We start from the raw sequence: 11,972 nt of genomic DNA on the forward strand, positions 1-11,972 counted from the left end.
TTCAAGTACCATCTCATGGTCTTTAAGAGTAGTTCTCATGGTGAAGTTCCACTTTCTCATATATCAAGTCTTTGCAATCACTACAAAGAATAGCTTATTCAGTTGACTGAACAACAGAGCTATTGAATATGGAACTGAATGTGTCATTTCAATGTAGTTTGAGAGTTCAAATCCATCTTTATTCTACTTTTGTTCAATTATTATTTTTTTGGTCCTATTACTACTACCAGGAATATAATGTGGTTGAATCTAGAACTTATAGAATGTGGTTGAATCCAGAACTTGTAGAGATCCCACCTGGCATCCCCCTTTTTCTTTCTCCAACCCACTCCCCATTGGGCTTTCCAATTTTAGCTATGAACACAAATTACAACGGTTCCTCAAGTTTGAGAAGCAAATGTTTCCTATTTCACTTGGTTATTTTGTCTCCCTCCCATTAATTGCAATCTAAGAAGCACGGATAGGAACACACAACATGAATACGCCAGCATAATAATTTTTTTAAAATGAAAGATACGACACAATGGGGAGATGCACATAGTATATAGTTTTACTTACACATGTTGCAACGTGGCATGGAATAACATGCTCCCAATAGCTAGTATCATATTTGATATATGAAGAACACTAAATCTCTTCTCAAAACGTTGGCTTAAGGGATTTATTAAGCCTATTAGTGCCAAAAGAATGCATGGGATATTAGATGTGGTGTTGTAGAATTCCGCAATATAGGAAGAGTATACATAATTTTTTTCACACCACTCTGTGGTGGATGTGACAGGACCCCAGAAGCTTGATATTCCATCTGCCATTCTCCTATGTAAATATATCCAAACTTCGACAATATTCAACTGTTTCCCTTATCTTACAATGTGGCAGCATTCGGGAAAAACTGTGAACTATGTACCTGCAATAAATAAGCTTAATTTTATCAAGGCAACTATGAAAGAAGCATAACCACTGATTTATTATAGAAGTTCCCAGAATGAAAACAAAACAATAGGACTGATGATTAAGCACCTTTTCACCTATTAAAGAAATATGATTATCAATCAGAAGCTAGAGAATGTACCTGAATATTATACATCTATAATAGATACACACATATACACATTTATGTATATGGGTAGAACCAGAAATTACCTCTTTGATTTTTTTTTTTTAAAAAAAAAGGAAAAAGAAATGAGATGTACTTTTTGTATAAATAAAATTGGCTTGATGAAATTGATGGTATTAACTAGCATGTGAAATGGTTAAAGATCATGCCATTATACAAGGCAAAAGACTAACAAAATAGAGAGTTAGCAAAGTGATTATCATAAAATTAGAGAGTCATTCCACCATTGTAAATGTGTAGTACATATAAACGCATAAATATGAAGCAATTAGGATTGACCTACACATTAATAACAGCCTTGAATACTAAAAATGCACAAAGAAAGGTTAGAAAAATAACTTGCACATCAGGCTTGTAGTACCTACCTGAGTTACATGGACTCAAGTAATCAATTTGAATGAAGGGTGGTGAGGTGCCATATTCACCTCAATCCCAAAATCTTAAGACTGGACACAGCCAATATTTTGCAACCATAACTACATCTTCTTGGGTCAACATCAATGCTTAAACATTAAAAAAGAACCAATATTTTAATTATAAAATAGGAATTCTTGCGATATGAGAAACTTTTTGCCCAGGCCCTACTTGCAATTAAGTACTTAAAAAACTAAATGCATTAAGTGACTTTGATAATGCATAAGTACCTACCACTTAAATTTGAAAATTGCCTGAAAATTAGTCTAAATTTTAAGTTTGACTTGACTTGTTACTAAATGTAGAATATAGTTAGTAGAAGGTAGTTTTATTTTCATTTTCTTCTAACAACTTTTATCTTAAAAGTTTTTAAATTAAAATTTCAGTATTTTCACACTACTAAAAACTTTCAATTTTACTAAACAGCGTCTTAAACTTTGAACTAGCCATTGGCTTTGATCATAAACTCACAATGTGCCTGTTTGGCACAGCTTATAAGCTGCTTATTTCAGCTTTTAACTTAATGTAAGTTATAAATATGTGTTTGGTGTAACTTAAATGATCAAATTATAGCTTATTTGTAATCTATTTTCAGCTTTGGGGGGAAGCAACTCGGGAGATGCTTATTCAAACAGCTTATACGCGCAGCTGGGTTGGGAGGGGCTGAAATGACTAAAATGCCCCTTCAAAACTTGGAAAATTACGAAATTGCCATTATATAAGCCCTCTTCTGTTGCCCTAGCACACTTCTCTCCCTCACCCCTCTCCTCTCCTCTTCTAGTTTCCTCTCTTATGACGATGACGAACTCCGCCACATCTGGAAGATCGCAGCCGATCAAACTCCTTTCCTCCCTGTTTTCTGTTCATCTACACCAAAAATGTAAGATTTCATGCCCTTTGGTTGTTATATATATATACACATCCAATGTTCTCTCTCTCTCTCTCTCTCTCTCTCTCTCTTTCCCTTCTCTCTCTGAGTTTTGGGTGATCTCTTCCATGTTCAAAATCAACCAACAAAGCTACAAACCCTAATCTTCAAGGCTTGCGACAATATTTAATTTCTGTTTTGGGTGATCTCTGTTTTGTTTAATTTCTGTTTGGTTGGCGACAATATTTCTGTTTAATTTCCGTTTGGTTGGCAAACAAGGCTTGCGAAGGGCTCTTTATTCACACTTTTCTTAACTTAAGGCTTGTGACATGTTCAAAATTTACTTGGGTGAAATATTGAAATGCTAAATAAGATCCTAATGACCGAAATCTTGAAATGCTAGTATGTAAACAAAATAAAATAAACCGATTAAAGAAATGGAAAGAGTTGCTCAATATGTTATTTAAGTGCGTTTGTTGGTGAATTTCCAAGATTTTTAATTTCTGAGACTCAATTCACAACTTTATTTATCAGGGAGGGAGAGAGAGAGAGAGAGAGAGAGAGAGAGAGAGAGAGAGAGAGAGACTCTGTCAACAAGTTCTAGTGAAGAGCTGGTGCCCTTTGATAATCTAGATGGTCTGAAACACTTTTAATGTCTTGTTATTATTGTTCCATTTAAAGAGACTTAAGTTACCATATTATTTGTTCTTCAAATGCATTTTTTCCTTTGTTTAAAAGTTCAGTTGAAGGGAAAATCTTTAGGAAAATGATATTTTCTGAGGTTTGTTGGTTTGATTGATTATCTAATGTTACTATATATAGGTTTCTTTGATTCCTAAATGATAATGCTCCTCTGTAGTTCATTTTTCAGTTTGATTTGACTTTATTATTGTTGTTTAACTAGTTTCGCCTTTAAGTACTTTTGTTCGAGTTGTGATTGTTGCTTTAGTTTCACTGCAGAAAATTTCTGACATCACAAACAAGGTAAATTTAAGTCTTAGCTTGCATCCTTAAATAGTCTAATGCAAGTCTTGTTGGTAAACAATTTGACTTTGATGATTCACATAATTACATTGGTTAAAAAAATTCTTCCTGAATGAGACTCAAGCTTGAGACACTTCCTCACACAGAGAAAGCATTATAATTTTTTTCAAGTAGGCCAAATGCCAATTGAGACTCGAGCTTGAGACACTTCCTTACAGTAAGGCATTTAGGTCTCTTAATAGAGAGGAATTTGGCTATATGGCATCTAGATTGTAGTGCCAATTTGCAAGTTCTTTTTTTTATTATTCACTTTGGCTATGTTTTCATATAAGAATCTTGCTAGTAAAGAGTTTATAATTATGTGAGTTGACTTGGCTTCTGATATTCATTCATTAAGGTTAAGTAAAAAGTATAATAAAAAACTGGGTTGTGATATTCATTGATTGAGATAGGTAAAAAGTATAATAAAAAACTTATAGTTGCTTATAGAACTCTGAAAAAACTTATAAAAAACTGGGTTGTCAATGTGTTTTTGGACTTGTGCTGTTATCAAATCTGAAATCCAACCACTAGTTTGGACTTGTGCTGTTATCATAACCCAATCAAAACAGCATTCCCAGCTGTTTCTAGTTGCTTATAGAACTCTCATCATGCTCTATATACCATACCTAGTGACTGATCAGTCATCTAAGTCATCTAAGATTATTTGGATTCTATACCATGGAAACCTGGTTATTTTGCTGATCACACTGCTAGCTTGCTGGATAACAACATTGATTGATATAATACCTTGGTATCTGTTAATGGTGCTGCATGTTTTTTTTTTTTTTGATCAGCAAAATGAAAATATATTGATGATAAAGCAATATACAATCGACAAAACGACAAGAAGTCCCGGGGGGGGGGGGGGGGGGGATACGAAGTTTGGCGAGGAGCCAATCAAACACCCGAACTCCTAAGCTGGAAAACTGAACAAATACAAAAGAACAAACAAACAGCAGCAAGGCGAAATTGCAGCTGAAGGCCTGAGAATTAGCAAAACAACAATCCTACCAACAATCCATACATCACCACCTGCTGAAGGCCTGAGAATCATCATTAGTAACTGCCTGCAAGACATCAACAACAAACCAAACTCCAAGCCAAAACCAATTTCCTAACAAGCATAAACCAAACAGAGCAACTCTGCAATGCTGGAGCTACCTGCGCAACAATTTCTGGGCCTGAGAATCTGCACTAGTGGCTGTGAGTTCCTACTTAACCTCTTCAGACTTAGGCAGCTAAATCTGCTACAGGGGAAATCTGCAACAGCTAAATGAATCAATGAACACAGAGCTGCACCCAGGAAGGCCCGCTACAAGCAACAGCGGACTGCCTGATCTGATTACCTACACAGAATCTGCTTACAGATTTGCCTGCTAATCGACGCACTGCCTGATCTGATGGAGGTTTGAGACAAGGTCATGGACTGAGTAATCGACCCTGAAGGACCACTTCACCCACAGAGCAATCTGCAGTTTCAACCTCTCACTTAGACCTGCAAAATCTGGATGAACCCCCTTAAATCTGCACTCGTTTCTTAACTTCCATACAGACCACATCACAAGTGCTGGAACAGCCTGCCAAGCTTTGTGAACCCAAGACTTCGCTTTACTCCCAGACTAGCATTGGAGCAAACCCTCAACAGAACCCGGGATGACCCAATGCTGATCCCACCAACTAGCCATAGCTGCCCAGCACTTCCAAACCTGTGGGCAAAACAGCAGCACATGCTCCAACGACTCCACAACAGATTGACAAAAAACACACTGGGTCTCTGCATTGGGAGGGAGAACCCCAATCCTCTGAAGGAAGAGAGAAGTCTTAATGCGGCCTCTCCAAGCAAGCCAGCAAAGGAACTGCATCTTGGGAGGTACCAGGCTTACCCACACCCCAGCTGGCACTCTCGACTCAGGGCCTTTATTTGCACCCCACCAACTCCACACCGATGATGTTGAGAACTTACCAGATGTTGATGCTAGCCAAGAGCAAGAGTCTTCAGATTCGACTCTAAGATCAGGAGATGAGTCCAGGAATGCAGTCAGCCTCTGCAGCTCCTCTTCCTCCCATGCCAACAATCTCCTTCTGAACTGGAGCTGCCATACCCCAAGATTCTTTTTGGCACTAATTTGCTGTAATGTTCCATCCTTCTCAGTGGATAGACTGAACAGTCTAGGAAACTCCTCATTCAGACTTCTACCATTAAGCCAAGCATCCGACCAAAACTGGATCCTTCTCCCGTTTCCTACTGATAGCTTGAAGTTCTGGGAATAAAACTCACCCAAAGACTGGTTATTTAAATTGAGCTGCACAATATCCTTCCATACAGTAGACGCCCCATCTGTGATGGACAAAGTTGGTGCCCAATCCCCTCCTGAACGCCCATACCTTGAGCAAACAACTAATTTCCATAAGGTTTTATCCTCTGTCCCAAATCTCCACCACCACTTTAACAGCAAACAGTCGTTCACTTCACCCAAATCTCTCACACCCAAGCCCCCTTGACTTTTATTCCTAGTTACCTCACCCCAATTAACCAAGTGTACACACCTCCCATCCTTTGCTCCTCCCCACAAGAAATTTGATTGAATTTTAGCCAATGCCTTAGCAACCCCTTTAGGCATCTTGAAAATAGATAGAAAGTAAGTAGGCAAATTGGAAAGGACTGATTTAATTAAAGTCAAACGCCCAGCAAAAGACAGCAGCTTACTCTTCCAAGATGACAACCTCTTGCTCACCTTTTCCAGTATTGGGTTCCAAGTGCACTTCCTCTTTGGGTTAGCTCCTAGAGGCAAACCTAAAAAGTTAAAAGGTAAGTTCTTCAATTGGCAATTCAATCTTAGAGCTAAACCCAAAATTTCATCTTCTTGGAAGCCCACACCGCATATAGCGCTTTTGTGATAATTTATTTTTAGTCCAGACATCACTTCAAAGCACCTCAACACCCTCTTAATATTAAGCACCTCCTCGTAATCACCTTCACAAAACACTATAGTATCGTCTGCAAACTGGAGGTGAGAAATACACAAATCACTACCTCCCACAGAGGCTCCTCTAAACAAGCCCTTCTCTACCGCCCTTGCTAGTAAGAGGTTAAGAGCTTCCGCTGCTATTATAAACAAAAAGGGTGATAGGGGGTCGCCCTGCCTAAGCCCCTTCTGAGGCTGGAATTCCTCTGTAGGAGAGCCATTAACCAACACTGAAACCCTGGCTGTAGCAATGCAACTCCTCATCCAAACTAACCATTTCTCTCCGAAACCCAGATTATTCATCATCGACCACAGAAACTCCCAATTGAGTGAGTCATAAGCTTTTTCAAAGTCCAATTTTAGGATAATGCCTTTCTTCTTCGATCTTTTCCAAGCATCTACAACTTCATTAGCTATTAGCACACCATCTAGGATTTGCCTCCCACACACAAAAGCGGACTGAACCTCGTTGATCACTGTTGGCAACACTCTCTTAAGCCTCCTTGAGAGCACTTTTGCCAAAATTTTATAGACCGAGCTCACCAAACTGATAGGTCTATAATCCCCCAAGCCTATGGGATTAACCTTCTTAGGTATAAGAACTATGAAAGAGCTATTAACTCCTCTCGCAAGCTTACCATTTTGGTGAAATTCATTGACCATACTAATGATCTCCCCTTTTAAGATTGACCAGCAGCTTTTAATGAAATTAAGATTAAAACCATCTGGGCTTGGGGCTTTGTTCCCATCGCAAGCCTGCACAGCTTCCCAAACCTCCTCCTCTGTGAAAGCAGCTTCCAAACTACCAACATCCGTAGGGCTAATAACAGCAAAAGGGCCAAGAAGTTTTGGCCTTAGCTTCCAATCCTCAGAGAATGGTGTTGCATGTTATTAGCATCAACATGTATACATGCCAAGTCATGATAGGGAATAGAGCTATATTAAATGATATCAGACATTGCAAATCATGTTTCGCCAAAAAAAATTCCGTATCATCTTATTTTGTGATTTGTAGATATATTTTTTCTGGTTATTTGTCTAAATAATTTTTCTGAATATGTAAGTCATTGTTGAATTGCACAGAGAGACAAATAGAAATTCAATAATTGAAGGGTGTTGTCTAATGAGAGTACTGCTGTATGCCCCCTCTTGATGTCACCCTATTTTTGTTTGAACTGAATAGAACATAACACTATTAATGATCACCGCCACGTGACAACACAATTTATGGGTTTTGGTAAGGACCCATTTCTGATATGTGTGTGTTGTGTTGGCTTCATGAGTGTTTGAATTTACAGGTGATTATGAATATATAGATGTTTTGATGAAGGACAGCAATGGTGGTGGTGATGAAACAGTGAGGTTGATAGTGGACATGGATTTCAGGTCTCAGTTTGAGCTAGCAAGGCCTACTTCAACATACTCAGAGCTCACAGCTTCTCTGCCTTCCATATTTGTTGGGAGTGAAGAGAAGCTAATGGAGATAATGGGCTCGTTTGGTTTGATTTTCTGAAAAAAAATTGGGAAATTTTCTCTACAAATAAGTTTTCAAAAATAACCAAACCAAACAAATTTTCCCAAAAAAATTTCCCAAAACTTGTAAACCAAACAAGTTTTCCAAACAAATCTCTCTCTCACACACATCAAATCAATCACTTTTTCCAAAACTCTATCTCAAAATAATTTTCCAAAACATCTTTTAAAAAAAACCAAACCAAACATGTTTTCGTACTTTTTATCTCTAAAACACATCTCTCAAACACAAACCAAACATACCCAATATGTTTGGTTTGCTTAGCAAATAGCATCAACAATTTTCTCAAGATTACTCAGAGATGGAATTTAGATTTAGTTGTATTGTTCAGCTACTGCCAAATTTAGGGGATGTTTGTTATCGCTTTTTGTTTCTTGAAAAGAAAAAAAAAATTAAAATCATGAAAACTTGTTTGATAGAAGTATTGTTTTCGTGTTCCTACATGTATTGTTGAGGCTGTGCTTCAAAGTTTTGTTCTTTTATTGTTACCTTTAAAAAGGAAAAAGTTTTGATGAATTATCCATTTTAATGTCCTCTAGTTGTTTATCTATTTTATTTTATTTACTAATTTTGCTCTCATCACAGGCCTATCCAATTTGATCAAATAGCATTCAGGTTATAAATAAGAAGAGGAAACGCTATGTATGAACCATATATATCTTATAATTTTTTTTAAAAAAAATTAATTTTAATTTTTTAAGTCATAATTGAAAAAAAAAAAAGAAGAAAAAATATCATAATTAAATACAATATGAGGTATAACTAAAGAAATTATGAGGAAGGGTTAGGCTTCTCTTGTGAACTCAATATTTAAAAAAAATGACATTTTTTATTGCAATGACATTTTTTTGTTCCCTTGTGAACTCAATATAAAAAATAAAAAATAAAAAAAAATTGAGATAACGGAAAAATGTACCAAATTAGGTACTAATTTTATCAACTTCAATTAATAAAATTACTTTTTTAAAATTTAAAGTGAAAAAAATGACAAAATTACAATTTTTATGCTCATAAGGGCAAAAATGACAATTACACAGCAACAAATTATTTTACAGCTTATTTACCAAACACTACTCTGCTGCGTAAATCCATAATCTCACAGCTGCACCAAACAGGTTATCAGCTTATGTTCACAGCTGTAAGTTATAATATATAATCACTTTCCCACAGCTCTACCAAACGGGGCTAATATGAATCACATGACTCGCATAAAAAGGAGAGTTTAAAGTAATAGTGGGTTTCCCTCTCATTAGGCTTTATATTTTGAATCATGTCATGAAAAACCAAGATGCATAACAGCCCACATGCCTTTTGAATCATGCCTTTCTATCACTTATTTACATGTTCAATGTTATATAGAAATTGCATCGATAAATAGATGCTAATATGTATGCTTCCAAATATGCATCTTGGTTTTTCTTTCATGAACATCATTTTGGACCTTAGAGGCTGTGATTTTATGGGAACATGATTCAAAATGTAGTAATTATTAAAATAAAATAAAAAAAAGGAATGAATGAGAACTACCACCCTTATCATTTTTTAGTCTAGAAAGACCATGATTAATCACCTTACATAAATAAATCTAGAACTAAAGCACTTGCATAATACAAAACTCATAATAGAATTGAAATGCAAGCATTTTATATGAAAATAGAATGGGGCAATTGAATTAACATAGAAAAGCTTTATAACCCATTATTATATTTATCAATGCATCAGCAAAAACACTATCCAATCAACAAGAATAAATAAAATAAAATAAAAAAGTAGATAGAAGCAATCAGGATTAAACAACAGAGATTAACTTACACAAGCGTGTCAGAGAGAGAGAGAGAGAGAGAGAGAGAGAGAGTCAATGCCCTAAATCGAAGATGGAAGATCAGAAGACGAATAGGCACCTTCTGAAAGCAAGTCAAAGAAATTCAGACAAATCTAATAGATCTACCACAAAAACCAACCAAATCAACGATAAAAAAAAAATTAATCAGTGCGTGTAGATCTGGAACAAAATCAACACCATCTCATCACAAAATGCTCAACGGGACGAAGACAGAGAGAGAGAGAGAGAGAGAGAGAGAGAGAGAGAGCTTACCGTTTAGGAGAGAGAGAGAGAGTGTGGCGAAGCCTCCATCTGTCTGTCTAATGTTTTCCGTTGCCCTAATTGGTTTTTTCTTTTTTCTTTTGAATTTTGAAAAATATTTTTCCTGATATTTAAGTTAATTACACTTTTCATTCTTTTTTTAACTTAAATTTTATTTTAGGTCTTATAATTTTAATTTAAATAATTTAATCCTTATACTTTAAGTTTAGTTTCAATTTAGTCATTATGTCTAAATTTTTATTAATTTTTTTCTATGTGTATACCTTAAAAAAATTGACAAGTTCCCAAATTTATTAAATTTAGCATCTAATTTAGACAAAAGAACCGAATTAAAATATTGAAAATTTGATAAGTATCTAAAATTATTAATTTTAATTCCAATATAGACACAATGATCAAATTGAAATTATACTTAAAAGTGTAAGAATTAAATTGTTTAAATTAAAATTATAGGGAGTAAAGTGAAATTTAAATCAAATTACAAAGGTAGAAAGTATAATTAACCTTTGGTATTTTGTAGTATCAAATATGAGAAGTCAATATTATTTTTTTTGTTATTATTTTTAAAAGGAAAAACTTCACTTTACTTCCTATGATTTGGGTCAGGTACGGTTTATCCCCTGACATTCAGAAATCATCACATAACTCTCAAGTGGTTACTGAACCAAAGCGCACCATCAACTTTTCCGTCTAAATTAACAAAACGTGAAGCTCACGTGTCTAAAAAGAGAGTAAGTTAATTTTTAAGACTAAATTACCCCTTATTTACCTTCAAATTTACAAAATATATCATTCTTCTTCTTTCTTTCTTTACTATTTCTCTCTCTATGGTGGGTTAAAGATCAGGGTTTGGAAGCTTGTAATTTGAGAAAATTTAATGTTTGGGGAGAAAATAAGAGACAATGAAGAAGAAGAATCTAATACCCCTTTACCCTAAAAATCAATTATATATATATATATATATACATATATGTACATATAAATAGAGAGAGAATGACACATGAGAAAATGGGGTTGAGGGTAAAGAAAGATCAATTACAAGATGTTTAGGTGCTTGAAGTTCAAGATCAAGGAGGCCGAGCAAACGCCGAATATGAAGAAGTCGTTCGATATATGTACATGTATGTATACATGATCAAGAAAATTTTAGGTCTTATAGTTTTAATTTAAATAATTTAAGCCTTACACTTTAAATCTACTTTCAATTTGGTCATTCTATTTAAATTTTTATTAATTTTTTCTATGTGTATACCTTAAAAAATTACAAGTGTCTCAAATTTATTAAATTTAACATCTAATTTAGACAGAAGAACCAAATAAAAATATTGAAAAATTAATAAGTATCCAAAATTATTAATTTTAATCCCAATATAGACGCAATGATCAAATTGAAATTATACTTAAAAGTGTAAGAACTAAATTGTTCAAATTAAAATTATAGAGAATAAAGTGAAATTTGGATCAAATTACAGAGGTGAAAAGTGTAATTAACCCTTGGTATTTTATAGTATCAAATACAAGAAGTCATTATTATTATTATTATTATTATTTTGTTATTTTTAATAGGACAAACTTCACTTTATTTTTTGTGGTTTGGACTGAATGCGATTTACCATCTGACATTCGGAAATCATCACATAACTCTCATATGGTTACTGGACCAAAGTGCACCGTCAACTTTTTCATCTAAATTAATGGAATGTGAGGCTCACGCGTTTAGAAGGAGAGTAAGTTAATTTTTAAAACTAAATTACCCCTCATTCACTTTCAAATTTACAAAATATATCATTCTTCTTCTTTCTTTCTTTACTGTTTCTCTCTCTCTCTATGGTGGGTTGAAGATGAGGGTTTGGAAGCTTGTAATTTGGGAAAATTTGAGTGTTTTGGGGAGAAAATAGAGACAATGAAGAAGAATAATCTAATACACCCTTACCCTGAAAATC

The 11,972-nt window shown here is 34.9% G+C and overlaps 1 protein-coding gene across 6 annotated transcripts; it reads right to left on the minus strand.

Annotated features, from left to right (window-relative positions):
- Positions 1-478: 478 nt before the first annotated feature.
- On the minus strand, positions 479-10,170 carry LOC114303456 (putative ribonuclease H protein At1g65750). 6 transcript variants are annotated; one of them, XR_014340775.1, is made up of 3 exons: positions 10,021-10,170; positions 9,740-9,826; positions 479-921 (listed from the first exon to the last, which is right to left on the minus strand). XR_014340775.1 is itself a non-coding variant. In XM_082888260.1 (2 exons), the coding sequence occupies exon 1, from the start codon at positions 7,052-7,054 to the stop codon at positions 5,045-5,047; it is 2,010 nt and encodes a 669-aa protein (XP_082744386.1). In that variant the 5' UTR covers positions 7,055-7,696; the 3' UTR covers positions 479-907; positions 4,587-5,044. The 6 variants fall into 6 exon arrangements, 1 of the variants encoding a protein (XP_082744386.1); XR_014340774.1 differs by having other exon boundaries at positions 9,740-9,829; positions 10,021-10,161; XR_014340771.1 differs by having other exon boundaries at positions 479-907; positions 9,738-9,829; positions 10,021-10,112.
- Between the last annotated feature and the right edge of the window lie 1,802 nt (positions 10,171-11,972).

Source organism: Camellia sinensis, chromosome 9, assembly GCF_055761805.1.
Source record: "Camellia sinensis isolate YWXY chromosome 9, ASM5576180v1, whole genome shotgun sequence".
Classification (NCBI taxonomy): Eukaryota; Viridiplantae; Streptophyta; class Magnoliopsida; order Ericales; family Theaceae; genus Camellia; species Camellia sinensis.